We start from the raw sequence: 18,602 nt of genomic DNA on the forward strand, positions 1-18,602 counted from the left end.
AATTCAGGGAACAAAGTAGGTGCTCTATAAATGTTTACTGAATAGAACTATGAATAAAATACTTTAAACAGTATTTATTGGAACCATAATCCTTGAGAAGATTTTGTCGGTTTCTGAGGTTAAAGTCGAAATTTTTTTTCTGCTAGGTATGCTTAGCTGCCCTGTTGACTTAGAATGTTGCAACTGTATTCAAAGGTTCAAAGGACAAATATATTGAAACAAAGCTGCTGAGTGCAGAGGGAAGGTGAGTAAAGATTGGAGAAATATAGGAGGCAAGGCAGAGCAAAGTCAACACAGACTAAATTTGTGCTGACTCACAGCTGCCTCATTTAAGCAGCTCTAATTGGCAGAATGTTGCTAAAACATGTTTGTTCTTCAAGAATATCCCAGAAAACTGGCAAGTTGATATACCTAATGGCTCAAATATTGACCCAGTTCCCCCAGTGCAGAGAAATTAAGATCCACTTCAATTACATACACACACACAGACATATATATAAACTCACTATGAAAATGGTGGATGGTATAAATATTAAATACCAAATGTTAATTACTTCTTAACAAAAATCTTCATACTTTTATGTCACAGACTACCCAGGAATGATATTCATAATATTTAACATCTGGCATGGTAAATATATAAATCTGTATATATACCCAAAATTAAAAATAAATTTCCCTTTATTTTCTAACTACACTAAACTATATATAGCATAAAATGGATAACACTTTAGAGCAAATCAGTAATAAATTATCGTCATAATTTCCAGTCATTTATAAACTGTCCATGTCTTCAGGGCTACTTAAGTTGACAGTGGGTCTTTCTCTATGAAAGCTGTCAGCTCCTGTTGGTGCAGACTTTTCCTGCAGCTGTGACTCTCGTGACTCTCAGTGTTTTCCTAGATCCCTGTGCTGCTTTCTGCTCTTGTCTCCCAGGGGAAGTAGAGCCCCAGAGTGCTTCATCATCCCTTATGATGGCTTAACTCTTCCCCAGTTTGTAAATAGGTGATATGGTTTGGCTGTATCCCCACCCAAATCTCAGCTTGAATTGTAGTTCTCATAATCCCCATGTGTCATGGGAGGTACCATGTGGAGATAATTGAATCATGGGGGCAGTTTCCCCCATTCTGTTCTCATGATAGTGAGTGAGTTCTCGCAAGACCTGATGGTTTTATAAGGGGCTTCCCCATTCTCTGGGCATTCATTCTCTCCCCTGCTGCCCTGTAAAGAGGTGCCTTCCACCATGATTGTAAGTTTCCTGAGGTATCTCCAGCCACGTGAAACTGTGACTCAATTAAACCTCTTTCCTTTATAAATTACCCAGTCTTGGGTATTTCTCTATAGCAGCATGAGGACAGACTAATACAATAGTTATTTCATTAAACTCTCTTCAGCCACTCTTTTTGTTTGGTTGGTTGTTTTTTGTGTTATTTTTTGTTTTTGGGTTTTTTTTTGAGATGGAGTCTGGCTCTGTCACCCATGCTGGAGTGCAATGGCACAATCTAGGTTCATTGCAACCTCTGTCTCCTGGGCTCAAGCGATTCTCTTGCCTCGGCCTCCAGAATAACTGGGACTAGAGGTGTGTGGCACCATGCTGGGTAATTTTTGTATTTTTAGTAGAGACAGGGTTTTGCCATGTTGGCCAGGCTGATCTCAAACTCCTAACCTCAACTTATCCACCTGCCTCGGCCTCCCAAGCTGCTGGGATTATAGGCATGAGCTACTGCACCCGGCCTCTTCAGCCACTCTTTTTGAGAGGTCATTTTGCCACCTGCAGGAACCTTCTTTAATACAAATTTACATATTGACTCGTAATACTTTATATGCAAATCTTTTTCCTTGGGGTTAATTATGCACCCCTCAAAGGCTAGGATTATTATACCTTATTCATCTTGTATTCCCAGCAGCAACCATTATGAGGTAAATCTTATAAAGTTCACTTCAGGATAATAATAATAATAAGTTATAAAATATCTGTTGTAAACTGGGGAAGGCTGGGTATGATCAGGTTGAAAACTCTATTGCAGAGTGAGAGTACAAGAATCTACCGCTGGGATGTTTACCTGCTGAAGAGGAAGCAGGTAAATGTGTAAAGGGAACTGGGAACCTCTTAGGAAGATATCTTGGAATATCTTGGTTGGGTTGAATTGACCTAACCCTTAGTAGATGTAAAGGACATGAGCCATGAGTCCCACGTGTCTGTCTGCCCTAACACACCCAGTTGTGGCAAAGCTGACATTATGGAAATGTACAATCGGGACCCGTGCCCTGGGTCTAACCCCCTAGATCTTAGATTTTCTGGGGAAGCGTAAGTTATGGGCTTAGTACATGGCTGAAGCTAGAAATTGTTCCATCCTCATCTCTCCCGGACAGTGGCATGCCAGAGAAAAATGACTATATATCCACCTACATTTTGAGATCCCAGGCCTGAGGGATAGCAGGGAGGGAGACCTCCTCTTTCTTCCTGTGAAGGGCTAGAGAATGAAGATACTGGGACTCACATGGACAAATTGTGGCCAGTGTTTCAACCAAACCGCCTCAGATCATGAAGTCCATGGGACAACAGGAACTCCATGTGGCAGATAGCAGCAGAGACTGATAGAATTTTCTACTGATCTCAGGGCTACTTGACTCCTTGAATAGAATAAGCCCCTGTATTGTTGGATTTGATGTGGGTATTAATTAATTAGGAGGCCAGTAGGTTGAGATTTCCCCAGTGCTTTGAGTCTTACGTAAGCAAGCTAAAGCTCAACTCGGCATGAAGGTCATGTCCTAGGAAAACAAGAAACTTAAAATTAACCTATCAGAAACTGCCAACTAAATTCTAACTAGTGACTTTTCACCTTAACCAAGCAAATATTTTCTTTGTTTTGCTTCCATAAACACCTTTCCAAAATTTTCCACTCACACCCCCCTCAGTGAAGCCCAAATTTCTTGTGGTTTGGCACTGCCTGATTCATGAATGTCTGTCTGCTCAAAATAAACTCTTTAAAATTTTAATGTGCCTAAATTTATCTTTTAACATAGGAAAGAGACTCCCAGAGGGAAAGAATGTTCTTGCTATTCTAAGATGGATGCTTCAGTGACTGAAAATGAATATTTAAAAGCTGTGATTTTATTTTATGGATGCCAGTTTGGCAAAGCAAGGTATATACTTCCACAGCTCCCTCTTTTCTCAGGACAAAATCCAAACTTCTTGTCATGGCCTTCAAAGTCCCTAGGCCTGCAGGCCTTGTTCCCGGATCCTACCTCATCATCACTCCTGCTACCTTGCGCTTTAATGCTTCACTCAGACTGAGCGTCTTCTCTTTCTTTGAATACACCGTGCTCAGTCTCTTTCTTTTACACTATTAACCGTGCTGAGCCTCCATCAGGATTCCACCCTTGCTGCCCATCTATAGCTCTACCTCACATTAAATGTGTCCTTAGTATAATAAAAAAATCAGTTTCATACTCACATCAATGCCCTCTTTGTGTGGTTGGATGACAGTTTGAGTCGTGCATTCAGTTGCTTTGGATATATTGTGTCAACTCGATAATCAGAAAGAGACTCTTTATATGGGAACAAAGTAGGCCGGGCGCGGTGGCTCAAGCCTGTAATCCCAGCACTTTGGGAGGCCGAGACGGGCGGATCACGAGGTCAGGAGATCGAGACCATCCTGGCTAACACGGTGAAACCCCGTCTCTACTAAAAAATACAAAAATCTAGCAGGGCGACGTGGCGGGCGCCTGTAGTCCCAGCTGCTCGGGAGGCTGAGGCAGGAGAATGGCGTAAACCCGGGAGGCGGAGCTTGCAGTGAGCTGAGATCCGGCCACTGCAGTCCAGCCTGGGCAACAGAGCAAGACTCCGTCTCAAAAAAAAAAAAAAAAAAAAAAAAAAAGTATTTTTTCTAGTGACCTAGATGAGATGGTGTGAGGCAGTGTAGAAAGATTTATAAGATCAGTGTTTACTTTGTTAAAGGTTCACCCTCGTGACTCAACAGCTTAATTTGAGGTCCTAATGTGGCTTATATACTACATGGTCATTTCAGTGGCTCCCTCCCATTGAAAGGAATAGAGTCAAGTTAAAAACAGCCACTCCCACACATTTCAGGGCCGCAGGACTGCCTACTAGATTCTGAGAAAAATGGCAAGTCATCCTCTTATCACAAGGTAACTGGTTAATATGTTCTTTTTCAAGGTTGGCAATAAAAGTTTAACCAAAAATTTCAGCAGATTTTGTTCTCTTTACAAGTCAGTGGAAACTGGCTTTTTGAAGACACTCACTTTTCGTGACTTGGATGTAAGGACTAAGGCAGATGAGAAATCTCTGCTGGGAGCATAGCTGGGAGGGTACGTCTGTGAAGGGCAGGCTGATGGCCCTCTGGAAGGCTTCTCTTACTGGGTTGCCACATAAAATACAGGGCACCCAGGTAAATGTGAATTCCAGGCAAAGGATCAGTCATTTTTAGTATAAGTGTGTCCCAAACACTGTAGGAAACATGTTTATACTAAAAAAGTATTGCTTGTTTATCTAAAATTCACATTTATTTTGCTGTTCTGTATCTTATCCGCCAAATCTGGCCGCCCTATTTTTGTGTTCTTTCCTCTCTGCATTGCTCAAATCACCCTTCCTGGCCTCTGGGCCTTTGCACATGGTATTTGTCCTGACTGGAATACTCTACTTTCAGCTCCCACTGTGTTTTCTCTCTTGTGTCTTTCCCTACATTAATTTGACAAGATGTATTCAATATCAGATTTCCCCTTAGACCTTGAGCTCCTGAGGGCAGAGCCTTCATCTTGTTTGAGTCCAGTCCTCATTGTCTGGGACAAAACATGGACATCGTAGGAGCTCCGGAAATAAGATAGTTTTAAAATGTACATGGAAAAATTCTAGCAAATCCAAAAGTAGAGGGAATAATATAACAAGCTTGAAGGTACCCATGACCTGGATGCATCAGTTTCCAGCAACATTTCTTCATCTCTACCAGGTAGTGGATTACATTATGTTGGCTCCCAAGAAAGAGAGGTCCGTGTCCAAATCCTTGGGTCCTGTAAATGTGACCTTAGTTGGAAAAAGCCTCTTTGCAGATGAAGTTAAGGAACTTGAGATGAGATCATCCTGGAATATCCAGATAGGCCCTGAATCCAATGACAAGCGTCCCTGCAACACAGAGAACGGAAGACACAGACACGCAGAGGGTGAGGTGCTGGAAGCCCCAGGCAGAAAGCAGAGTGATGTGGCCACGATCCGTGAAAGTCCAGAAATGCCAAGAGCCCCCAGAAGCTGTAGGAGGCAGGGAAGGATTGTTCCCTAGAGCTTCCAGGGGAATGTGGCCCTCACACCCTGACTTCAGACTTCTGGCCTTCAGAATTGTAAGAAAATGCATTTCTGTTGTTTCAAGCCACCCAGTTTGTAGGAATCTGTGACAGGAGCCACAAGAAAATGATGCAAACTCCCGCATACTCCCTCCACTACCATGGGATTCTATTCAAGCAAATCCCAGACAGTATATCATTTCATCTGTAAATACTAGTATTCATCTCTAGAAAGGAAGAACTTCTCTTCTAAACATAATGACACTGTGATGTTTAATATGATAATCTCTTATCATATTAAAATTCTATAATTCCCTAATTTCCCCAGAGCTTCAGCATTCTAGTTCATGAAAGTGTCCCATAAAAATTTCTTAGCAGTTTGTTTAATTTGGTCAGCATCCAAGCAAGGTCCTTACAAAGAGTTTGAGGGATATTAGTCTTTTTTTTTAGAAATTGATGAATGAATAGAGACAGGTATAGTATGTGGGGGTTTGTGAGTTCTCAAAGCCCAGTCTCATATACCTGGGTTCTGGAGGTCCATAGAGTTGTGCATGGGTCTGTGCAGATGTTGGTGAAGAAGTACTGGGGACTCCGCAGGCCAAGCCCCACACCATGAGCTCACAGTACAGGGGAGCAGACACAGTGGCCCTCAGGTGTTACTAGAGGCTTCCTGGGGCTATGTGGAAGGCAGAGGACAGCCCAGCACTCCTGGGAAGCAATGAGGTGGTGTTAAGTGTGTCCACTGGGAAGAAGCTTGCCAGGCAGGGCTAGCACATGCACCCAGGCAGGAAGGCAAGAGGCCCCACCATGCTCAGAGGGTTGATTGGGCTGGAGATCAAGGAGTGAGGATGGGTGTGAGGATGTATTCTGTATGCAGTCAGGACTCACTGAAGAATTCTGTGATTTTTTTTTCTAATTTGCATTTTAGAACAACTACTCTGATTGTAAGTGAAGAGACTAGAGCAAAGTGAAGCTGCAGGTAGAAAGCCTGTGTGTCTGTCTGCTCCCTCAACCACGTCTGCCAACTGTGGGGAAGCTCACTCTAACAGGAGGAGAGCTCAAATTGCAGAAGTCCAGGTGTCCTGAGAGAGATTCACATTATAGGACCAGTATGTGGGCGGAGCTAGAAAGCACTCCTAATCGAAGCATTCTGGCACAGTGCCACACCAGGGAAAAATGATTTCGCATATAGTTATTTGTATGTAATTCACGTATACCATCTGTATCTTGGCAGCCCAGGCCTGAGTGGCACTGAAGGAACTGAGGGAAGGCCTGGGGCCCCACGGAGCCTTAAGGAGCAGAGTGAGGATGAGCCAGGAGCACATACACTGTAAGGGACAACAGGGTGGCCTGAGAGCAGAGGGTGGGTCTGTTTGCTCTTCACTATTTCCTCACCTCCTAGAAAACTGAGGAATCCGCAGCAGACAGAATCGTTATTTTACAAATGCATAAGAAAGAATGCTTTCATCAGAAATAAAATGACTGTCCAGGAAAAGAAGAAAATGTCTTTATGCCATTCCCCAGAATGGTAACTCTTCTCCTGCGCATACCTGAAAATGTCGGAAGCGCATTTCTACGTTGACATTTTAATAGATTGTATGAGAAATTGTTTGTTACAGGACAATTCTTGGAAAAGTCAAACAAACCACATAATTTATAGTTTCCTTTTTTACTGAATTTTTAATTCCAAGAAAATGGTTGGCTATGAGGAGATTGGAAATCTGAATTCACATCAGATCCTAATGAAAAGAAATCAATTTTAACTAAGTCGGCGAATAGGAGTTGTATTATTTAATTAACATATAATTGGAACGAGTTCATTAGCTTCACAACAGGCACAGTCAACACTTAGGTAAAGCACTTTATTGTTGCAAAACTTTAGAATATTGGTTTTGTATGTTCTTGGACTCCATGGCTGCTTTACTAAAACCTGAAAATCTTCCTTGATTCTTCTAAAGATTTTGCATTCATGGGAGGCTGCCTTGGGCTGCCAGGCTGTAGAAACTTCTTCACCGTGGGCAGGTTGCTGATTCTGGTTTTCAGGGCCTGTAATTCATAAAGCACAGCCTCAGAGTGAAGCCAAGGCCTGCCACCACCATTAACACGACCCAGGGAATCTGAGCCCCTCCTGCCAAAGACCAAGCGAGTCCCCTGATAAGAAGATATGAAGATAAGAGCAAGATATGTCCCCTGATATGAAGATAAGAGCAAGAACATGTAGCTCACTTTATTTTTCCCAAAGATGTCTTTAAGTTTTAATCAGTTCAGTCATCCCTATCTTGCTCCTTACATATTAATCCTGTAGATTAGTGACTCTCATATAAGACAAGAAAAAATAATGTGCCTGTGAGATATCAACACAGATCAGTCTCTAAGCAGAAGTAAAAATATGGGGAAATTAGTTGGGAAAGAGAATAGTTATAGAAAATATTAAAGACAAACCATGGGACCACCTTTTCTCAGTGAGCGATACAGTGTGGGGGGCAGAGTGCTGGAGAGCTGTGCAGAGGAACACAATGTCTGACAGCAGGAGCTGGAGCCCAGGGAGAAAACCAGATGGAAAGGGCCCTGCTCAGACTGACTTAATGCGGGAAGACAAGGGCACATATGGGATAAAGGATGTCACAGAGAATTCAGAAACAGAAACCACATTGAAATAGAGGGATGGGGAGAGGTGCTGGGTCCTGGGTCCTTCCCATGATAAAAGGCAAAATACTCTTTGTGGGGTAGCATGCACCACAAATTTCCTTTCCATAACAAAAGTGTTTTCATTCCTCAACATTGGAGCCTGGAAGCTGATTTTGGAGACCCTGGGGCACTGAAGGCCTGGAGAAGGCTGGGGTCAAAACATGGTCAGTCCCAGGACCCAGATACAAGATCCCAAGATGGGAGATGTGGGGCTGCCTCTCTGGGCTGTGAAATGGGTCACCTTCAGCAGAGGGAAGCTGGAGATAAGGCTGGAGTCAAGCTCTTCCACGTAGTAGAGAAGTTCCACCAGGTGAATGTCAGCCCGGCTCAGCTTGTTGCCAACAAGGTAGTCTTGTCCATGGCTCTTTAAGACCTGGAGCATTGGAGGAATCAGATCAGGAACACATGCCCACCCAGGCTGGGACCCCTGCTTCTTTCAGAGCCTCTCCAGCCTGACTTCCCCCACCTCTGTTGCCTTACTGCATGGGTGCAGAAATCCAGAGCTTTCTCCACATTATCTGAATGAATGAGAGAGTAAGAAGTGTAACTCTGCTCACTCCTTGGTTGGAGCCCAGGCTCCCATTTTCTCTTCTCATCCACATCACTGTGGCATCTACACCACCCACCCAGCTTGCTGCTTCCACATGGGCTGGGGGCATAGCACCCGCCACCACATGTTCTGTCTGCCCCAGGCCCTACAATGTGGAGCCCTCACATTCAGGACATGGCTCTACATTCTGCTCTCTCCCTCTTCAATCTCCCTTGGGCAGAGACTCCACCTTCATGACAACACTCTTCCCCCAGAAGGAGACTATTTCAGAGTCCTCATTTCTCCTTGTCTGCTCTCCTCATTCCCCGCTATATCTCCCTGGGATCTGTAGTAAACCTGGGTGAACCTGAATTCATCATCTTTCTTACAGCATTGACTCTCACTCCTGACTGGCACTATGTTATAATCTGCAAGCTGAAGCGTTTACAAGTGAACTGCACTGATGTCTACAACTTACTATAAAATGCATTTCGCAAAATCTTCCTCTGCATCCCGCAATCACTCTCCTTTAAAAATACCCATCTCTGAAACACTACAATATTCTCTGGTTGGGCAATTGGTCTCCTGTTTTCCTGCACATGGTACCAGAATGTTTTCTGATGGATCACTTTCATCATGTTCGTCTTCAATCAAAGTCCATGGGGTTCCATAGACTCAACAGCAACCTCTAGTGTGGTCAAGAGCCTTCCACAGCCCACATTCTACTTATGAACACGAGATTTTGTTGAACAGATAATTCCATGTTGTGGTTCAGTAAATTAAAATTTTACTGGAAAATTATAGCTTGGGTATAAGTGATACAATTGTTTCTCCAAGCCTATTTTCATAAAATGCCTTGAGAGTCAGAGCGCTGCACTGGTGTTCAGGAAGTCGCACTGAAAGTGAAGGTCAGTGTCCCAGGAAAGCCCAGCCACTATTTTTCTACTGGCCTCTAAACTCAGTTCCCCAAACACTGAACACTTTCACTTACTTTTTCAAAGGCAGGGAAATAGCGATTTTTTGTCTTCTCTTTGATCAAAGCAGTGTTGGCATCTTTATCCTCAGGTTGACAAAAGGGCAGAAGAAGGATCATTTCACCCAAATCTGCTATACCTTCTGTATACATATCAATCCTGAAAGACAAAAACAACCAAATGGTCAAATACCTTTCCTTAGATTTTATAGGTTTATAAAAATCTAAGAGAGTAGAGTAACAGGTGATGGCAAAATAATTCACCTCCAGTGAGTGCCTTTTATAGTCTAGTCATTATGCTCTGATTTTACAGGTATATTAACATTTATTTATTAAAACAACCTATCGAGGTAGATAGATCTCTAAATTTTGTTACACACATGACCTAATACAGGAAAAAAATCATTGGCGGTCACAGTCATGAGAGAAATTGGTGGAATCACTGCCAGTACCCACTGGTGCTGTGCTAGGATTGGTCATCTGAATTGTAGTTTGTTCTGTGCACGGACTTAGTGTGTGGCAAATGGTCAAAGATCTGCTTCGTAAGTAATCTTAAGAGAGTCCCTGGTACAGCCCTCTCATCCTTATTTCCTCGTTCTCTCTCATCATTTTACACCTCCCAGGGCTAATTCTATGTCCCATATTTGCAGTTCTTCCAATTACACTCATGAAACATGTTTCCACAGCCCTCTCCATGTGCTGTTGCCCAACTTTAGCCATGTGTGCCTTTCCTGAGACCCCACCTAAGAATCCCTTTCCTTGGTGAAATTCTCTATACTTTTTAAAACAAGAGCTTTATTCATGCATATTCACATACTATAATTGTCACATGTTATATTATACTATTGAGTGGCTTCTAGTGCATTCACAGAATTCTGCAAAAATAATCACAGTCTAATTCCAGAAGTATTTTTATCACACTGATAAGGACATCTGTACCATTAGCAGTATTCTTCATTTTTCCCCAAGTCCCACTCCTTTAGCCCCAGGCAACCACTAATCTACTTTCTACCTCTTTGGATTTGAGTATCTGGACATTTAGTATGAAAAGAATCCTATAATATGTGGCCTTCTGTGTCTTGTTTCTTTTATGTAACATGTCTTATGGTTTAATCATCTCGTAGCATGCATTGGTACTTCATTCCTTTTCATGACCAAATATCTTTCCATTGCATGGCTAAGGCGCATTTTTCTCCTCCATTTATTGATTGTTGATATTTGGGTTATTTTCACTTTTTGAATACTATGAACATTGTTATTTGCATTATTCATTTATGTGAAAGATATAGTGTGGATGTATTTTTGATTGTTTGGGGGTATACCTGTTAGAGGGTCATTGGAGTTTTTGAGGAGCTGCCAGCAGTTTCATTCAGGATTTATTTGGAATCATGCAGTCTGATCACAGCAGTAAGGAGACCCCTTGGCTTTGCTGGTATTGAATCAGTCTGGCTGTTTTTTCCTTCTATCCATGTGTCAAGGTAACCCCAGCATCCTTGGTGCCAGCCTCTACTAGCCCTGCTCAAGTATTCCAGTTGCTATAATTGGTTGGTAATTTAGGTTCCTGGTCATCATTCTCGGAATTACTGGGACCTAAGATTTGGCTTCTTTGCAGCTTTCCCTCCCCAGTCCTTCATCTACAGACTCTCAAATATTCTATGCCTGTCCAAAGCTATTGGCCGGAGTCCAGACTCTGAAGGTCTGAGCACCTGGAATCATGCTTCCCCATCCTCCTGAGTTCATGGTTCATCAGTGTTTGGAAACCTCTGTCAGGGTGCTGGATCCATAGGCTGCATTGTCTTTTACAATCACACTTGCCTGAACCCTCCCCATGTTCACTGTTCCCTCATCTCCATGGGACTCTGCAATACTGGACCTCAGTGTACACATCCAAGGCCCAGCCTGCTGCTGGTCTCGATGCCCTGCCACGGTCCCACCCACTCAAGGAAGGACCTAAATCACTCTGTGTTCTCTGTGGATGGAAGAACAGAAAATATACCGTACAGGGCTCTCTCCTTTATGTCTTTCCCGTAGAGGTTGTATTTGCTGGCAATGTAGTTGAGAATGGCTCTGGTCTGCACCAGCTTCATCCCGTCAATCTCAACCATTGGCACTTGCTGGAACATCAAATATCCATCTTTAGAAGGAAGAAAAAAAAGGAAAGTGAAATGTCTATGAACTCCACCCTTTCCGGATGAAAAATAACGGCTGTGGAAGTGACTAAATTTGTAAAATGAAGAAGAAATTATTGCCTGGTAAGATTTCACTTGAAACAACTTATTATTATTATTATTATTATTATTATTATTATTATTATTTTTATTTTTATTTTTTGGCAGAGTATCATTCTGTCACCCAGGCTGGAGTGGAGTGGCATGATCTTGGCTCACTGTAACCTCTGCCTCCCAGGTTCAAGTGATTTTCCTACCTCAGCCTCCTGATAGCTGGGATTACAGGCATTCACCACTGCACATGGCTAATTTTTGTATTTTCAGAAGAGATGGGGTCTCACCATGTTGGCCATACTGGTCTCAAATTCCTGAACTGAAATGATCCACCTGCCTCAGCCTCCCAAAATGGGGGATTACAGGCGTGAGCCACTGCACCCAGCCCAAACAACATTTTAAAAAAGTTTTGTGTAGTTCTTCTTTTTCTTAAGAAGCTTCCTTTTACTTTTTACCCATTTGTTTCATGTGTATTTTTATTGCCCCTCCAGATACATAGTGGGACTCTGGTATTTTTTGGGTTGATTTACCTTCATGGATATTTTAGGAAGAGATTGGGACAAGTTACAATAGGACTGGCAACAAGATGTGATTTAAAACAGGAAGTTCCCAGAGTAAGTCTCATGGTGTTTGTGACATTTAAGGCAGGTTCTGAGAGGTTTTTATGTAACGGTCCCTTTCTCTGGTCTTCAAAGTCTGCAATAGTGCTGCAGTGTTATCTTGTCATGCCCTCCCATGAGAGAAAAAACTCAAGACATTGGCCACATCTATTTCTCTTCCTTTCGTCTAATGCATGTTCTTGCGTGTGCTTGGATGGGGCGGGCTGTATGGGATCCTGTGCTGATGACCACAGCTCATTCACGGTTCCCTAAGTATGAAAACAAAAAAGGGCTTTCTCAGGGTGCAGGAGATCATTCCTCTAACAAATACTCTGAGAGGTCTGGTCCTTTTAGCCTGGAGAGAGTTGCCAGACTTGATCAAGGAGCCACATCCCTTCCATCTTAACCACTTTCTCCCTCTGCACCATGTCCAAATACCACCCCTCACACACATAGGCATTACTGGCTGCTCAAGCCTCCCTCTGTACTTCCTACTAGATACACTCATCAGAGGCACTTAGAGATTGATCTTACCATTTCTTAACTTGTCCAAATCTTCTGCAGATTCTAGAAATTTCTCTTCAAACTGGAAGCAGACACAGTAAATGGATTCTTGTTAGTTCATTCTATTATAGACTTGTGACCTTGAATGGCCCCTATCTGGTGCATAATTTGGAGAATATAAGACTTCTGAGTTTGGCAGGGTACCCAGAGGGGACTGGTCATGGCCATTTGGAAATTTAGACCTAATTCGCTGAGAGTAGTGCATGGGTCACAGCACGTAGCTGCTCAATCTTCTAGGTCACTTCACCTGCACCGTGATCTCATGGATGTCTATGATTAGGTCATGTTTTGAGAGGGCACGTCACTGGAGAAAAGGCACTGAGCAGTTCTCCGAGTTATGGTGTTGTCATATCTTAGGAAAGCCTGTGTCTCCAAGCGAGATCAGACCACAACCTTGTGTGTCCCCAGCATGGGGCGTGCCATGGGATAATGGCCATCAAATATTCTGCCACCAAGGAGCCTCTGCTGTAATTTGTATCGCCCCACTTCTCAGGAACCCTGCTAAGGGTGAAATAGGTCACCGCTGTTACACAGCTTTAACACTTGCAACTGTAATTTTCTCTTCTGAAGTTCATGAGACACAATAGGGTAAAATTCTCAATTTAACAAAGGAATGAGAGTCCCACACTAATATTATTTTTAATGAAAACTTCTAGTTTCTGATGTGGTTTTGTGGCACTGGGGAATGCTTGTGTATTCTAGAAGCCTGCCCCCTGATTTTAACCACGTGTTTATTTCTCTGCATCCTCACAGACATGTAGGCCGCCCCAGGGCAGGGACTGTGTCTGTCTTCTTCACTGTCTCCATGACCTAGTACAGAACCTGGAATTAGTAAGTGCTCAACCAAATAATTGCTGTGAATTTAGTCAATCTTCAATACGTAGTCTGTTACAATCCACTCCCTTCCGTCTTCATTTGTAGTTTGCGTTTTACCTCTAATTACAACCATTTAAAAATATTATACATTTTTATTTTTTATTGTCAAAATTATGAACATGAATAAATATAAACAGGAAAGCATAATGATTCTCCTTATACTTATCACCTAGAATCAATAATTAGCAATCAAAACCAATATGGTTTCATCTGTAAGCCCACCTACTTCTCCTCTTGTAATAATTCCAAAGAAATCCCAGATCTGTATGATTAATCCTTAAATACTTCAATGTGTTTTCCTAAAACACATTAAGTATTCTAAAGATAGCCATAGTACATCATCACACATGAAATATTAACAATAATTCTTCCATGTCATCAAATATTCAATCAATATTCATGTTTCTAATTGTTGTGTAAATGCCATAAATTATTTTTTACACTTTGTTTAAATTCTAATCCACTTAAGTTCTACACTTTGTGATTAGTTTCTTAAATGTATTTTAATATGTATGCTTTTAGATGAGAAGAAATTTTAAGAATTACTAGGTCAAATCTGTTCATCTTTTTCTTAATTACAGTCCATTTTTATTTAAGGCACAATGCTTCAGTTAGTAATCATCTCATAGTTTCTGTGGGAAAAGTATGTGATAACACAATTTTAAATCCAACTTACGATGACCTAACTCAGAACCTACCTCTACTCCAGCTGCAGCCAGGAGCCACCGGGTGGACTCCATTCTGCCCCGTGCATTGTAGTAGTAGAGCTTGGGTTTCTCTGCCATGATAGCAGTCTTCTGGAGGTTTCTCTAAGTCTGAATGAATGAATGAATAATTGAAGCCATAGAATAAAAAAATGTACTTTAGCATATATGGTTGAAAACTACCAAAAATACTGAGGTAGAACCTGCCTTCTTCAAGACTGGGTTGGAGGAGTTCCTGGAATGTTTTCTTGGTTCAGATGGTTACCCAGCAGTGACCACCCTCAGATTCCAGCAAACCAGTCTCAAGTCTTCATTGGCTAACTGTGACTTTTCTTGGCAGCCTAAGAGGTGAGAGTATGTGGTAATAATACATGTATAGGAGTTAATGGGAAGAGGAAGAATTAAAGGACTAATATTTATTGAAAATTTCCTAATGATCCTTCCTCAATGCTAGTACCTTTCAATTTTTTTTTTTTTTTTTTTTTTTTTGAGACATTCTCTCTCTGTCACCCAGCCTGGAGTGCAGTGGCGTGATCTCAGCTCACTGCAACCTCTGCCTCCTGGGTTCAAGCAATTCTCTGCCTCAGCCTCCCAAGGAACTGGGATTACAGGCAGCTGCCACCATGCCCAGCTGATTTTTTTTTTTTAATAAAATAATATTTTATTTTTAGTAGAGATGGCATTTCACCATTTTGGTCAGGCTGGTCTTGAACTCCTGACCTTGTGATCCACCTGCCTCAGCCTCCCAAAGTGCTGGGATTACAGACTTGAGCTATCACCCCCGGCCCCTTTCAATATTTTAAATCTTTAACCCTCCTTATAGTCCCATGAAATGGTTGTTATCTCCATTTTTTAGTTAATGAAATGGAACACAATGAGAAATACAATGTTCACAGTCACACTCCAGTTGGTGATAGACATGAATATCTACACCAAGGACTAAAATGAAGGCACGCCTGGAGGCCAGCTGGGTGAAGGCTCTGGGAATCCATGAACTGGCTGTGAAACCAGAGGATGTCACTGATAGGGAGGACTGTCAGGGAGCTAAGTCACTGTTCAGCTCTTTGGCTATGAGACTGCATTTGATCAAAACCAGAAATTAGGCCTCAGACTTGTTTGACTGTAGCTAGAAGATCCAAATTATTTCAACAGACAAAGAATGCTAATCCCTTGTTTCTTTTGGAATTCTGTATTCTAATTCTGTGGGGGGCATTTTGTTTTATAACCTGGAAGAAGAGATGTTGCTGCATTAACTTTGTAGGATATGGAAGGAGCTAGCATTTGTTCAATGTCAGTCACACACTGGTCATTCTTCTAAACTTCTCTTCATTTTATCCTACAAAAATCACCTAAGGTGAATGCTGTTGTTACTCTCATTTTACATTTGAGGATACTAAGGTTTTTAAAGTGACTTGCCAGAGTATATTATCACACATGAAATATTAACAATAATTCTTCCATGTCATCAAATATTCAATCGATATTTGATGGATCCATCAAATTCCTTACTTTGCAAAGGTTAAACTATTGACTCCCATATTTTAAAATGTAGACATTTAAAAGATTTTGATGCCTAATTTTAGTCATACCTACTTTTTTAGAAATACATTATTTGAGTCTGGTGGCAGTGGCTCATGCCTGTATGAATTCTTTGAAATCATACTGAATCAACTCACCTGTTTTGTAATTAGATATTTTGACATTGTACTTTCTATGATAACTCCAGGAGTAAATTCAGGTAACTTGGGAAATGGAAATAGCATAATTCAGCAGAATGAAAGGGAGAGTGAAGTTCACAGGAAAGCATGAGGTGTGCTTGTTTAACTGTTATGGACTAGAGTTCACAGTGTCGTAATTTCAATCCCCACACTAAACTCTCTTAGCCATTGATTGAGGATCATATTTCAAAAGGAAATGAAATTTTATCTTCATAATATTTTATCACAACACTCCTGCTGATAACTAACATACCACTTTCTCAATGTGAGGTTTCCAAGGGTCAGGCTAAGACTGGGACATAGGTTACCATTGAGCTATGTTGGGTCAACAGAAAATGAGAACCAGAGAACTCAAGGATTTGCCACGGGTCACACACACATGCTGCTCATTCACGGTCACTATTTAGGGAGTGTGTCTACCTTCTGCAACAACCCTGGGAAATGGCTCCTATTGTCCGAATTAAAGATGGGCACACTGAGTCTCAGAGGCAAAGCACCTGTCCCATGCTACACACTTGGTGAGTGCTGGGTCAGCCTGAACTTCTGATTGCAGGTCCAGAGCTTTTCCACTCCACCCCATAACCTGGCTCTCAGCTCCTGTCTGAAAAGTTGTTTTATATTTTCCTATTCAATGTATATTAGCCAACTAAATGTTGGAAGGAGAGGGCGAGAGGAGAACATCTAATTCCTGAGTTCCTCCTGTGAGCAACTTTTCAGGGGCTTGCTTGGAAGAAAAAATTAATAAAAGTGTGCCTTTCTCTTATTTTGACAACCTAAAAACCAGAGTGAGTTGAGGACTAGTATAACTGTATTTACATCAATTAAAAATGGGCTTGTTTTGAAAGGAATATAAGCTCTCATAATTCCAGAAGTAAATTAAAGGAGTTCCATCTCTGAGTTGGTCCCAATGATACTGTTTCTTATCAAAGAGAAGGGAGAATGAGATAAATCACGACTCCTCCCATTATGAGATTCATAAACGCAGTAGGTTGTTTAATCTCTGAGCCTCAATTTTCTCTCCTTAGAATCGAGTTAGTTATTTCTACTTTTGCGGCTTGTTGAGAAAGTTAAATGAGATAATGTACAAAAATTCATAGTAGGAACTCAGCAATGGGTTTTTGCTCTGGTCCCAGTGCTTGGAAGATGGGTGAGTCTCTGGACACATTGAGTAGCCCATGGATCCTCTTTCTTTGATCTATCTATCCATCAATTATTTTACCTATCAACAATCTATGTATATGTATCTATTTATAATCTCTGTCTACCCATCCATGTATGTATTGTTTTGTTCTATGTATCTATCTATCTGTAATCTGTCCCTTCATCATCTGTTATCTATCTTGTATCCATTTCTCTGGTTCTCTATATTTTGTCCATAGAACTCTAGTAGGAATAAGATTTCATATGAATCCAGACTTATATGAAATCTGTCGTATGATGGCTCTCTGTTTCTCTGTCTCTTTCTTTGCTTTTTAGCTCCTGTACAGAGGTTAATGATATTCATTAATCAGTCCATGTGGATTAACAGGAAGTTTTCAGTGAACGTCCAAGCAGTGGGGCGCATCAGTAACACAGCCTTGCTTAGTCCCATGAGGTCATGTAGTCCCATGGTTCTCAACCAGGGGGATTTTGCTCCTCTGCTCCAGAGGACATTGAGCAAAGTCTAGAGATATTTTGGGTTGTCACATCTGCAGGGAGGGAGAGAGGGCTACAGATCAGATAGGTAGAGGGCAGGGATACCTAGAAACATCCTAAAGTGGGCAGGTCAGAGCTCCATACAAAGAATTACACCGTTCAAAGGGCAGCAACAGTCAGAGCCTCTTTCTTAACTATCCTCTAGATTGGCCAGAAGTTGGTAGGACTCCAGAAACAGAATATGACTTGTCGTCGAGCTAATTAGTGGCAAAGGCTCAACTAGAATCTAGTTCCCCTGACATTCAAACTAATTTCCTCTAATTATAATAAACCTTAGTTTTAAATTTTCACAGCCAATATAGTATTACAGTGTCACAATTTACAATTGTGTGTTGATTATTTATACAGAGAAAGAAATTTTTGCATACATTGCCACTTCTTCCAGCACTGATTATTCTCAGATTGTTTAAAATGCTACCATTTCTTTTTTTCTCCTCATGTCATTGTTTCCCATACCATCAAATTCTGAGGCCCTGGTTTTCTAAATTCTTCATTTTTATACTTCTGTAAAAATGTATCCAACAGAAAAGAAATAAACAATTCTTGAACTGTCACCCAAACACACCAAGATGGCACGATATGAGTAAAAACAGATTTTTCCTTGTGCTAAGGACTCACATGAGCATATTTTTCTAGGAGGCTAGAGAGGAGGGTCTGAGGCAATGTAGAGAGATTTATAAGATCAGTACTTACTTTGTTAAATGCTGTTACTGTCGTGGCTCAACAACTGAATTCC

General features: G+C 41.6%; 1 protein-coding gene across 5 annotated transcripts in view; it reads right to left on the reverse strand.

Annotated features, from left to right (window-relative positions):
- Positions 1-6,734: 6,734 nt before the first annotated feature.
- Positions 6,735-18,602, reverse strand: part of LOC126953690 (glutathione S-transferase A3) — a 115,016-nt gene continuing 103,148 nt past the window's right edge. For 2 of the 5 annotated variants that reach the window (XM_050789278.1, XM_050789281.1), the window contains 3 exons: positions 9,507-9,648; positions 8,228-8,359; positions 6,735-7,344 (listed from right to left, as the gene is read on the reverse strand). In XM_050789278.1, the coding sequence (XP_050645235.1) occupies positions 7,222-7,344; positions 8,228-8,359; positions 9,507-9,648 (397 nt within the window). In that variant the 3' untranslated portion in view covers positions 6,735-7,221. Of the gene's footprint in view, positions 7,345-8,227; positions 8,360-9,506; positions 9,649-11,489; positions 11,623-12,843; positions 12,896-14,447; positions 14,559-18,602 lie in introns of all 5 variants that reach the window. The other 3 variants (XM_050789271.1, XM_050789272.1, XM_050789273.1) reach the window with 3 other exon arrangements.

This window comes from Macaca thibetana, chromosome 4 (genome assembly GCF_024542745.1).
Source record: "Macaca thibetana thibetana isolate TM-01 chromosome 4, ASM2454274v1, whole genome shotgun sequence".
Lineage (NCBI taxonomy): Eukaryota > Metazoa > Chordata > Mammalia > Primates > Cercopithecidae > Macaca > Macaca thibetana.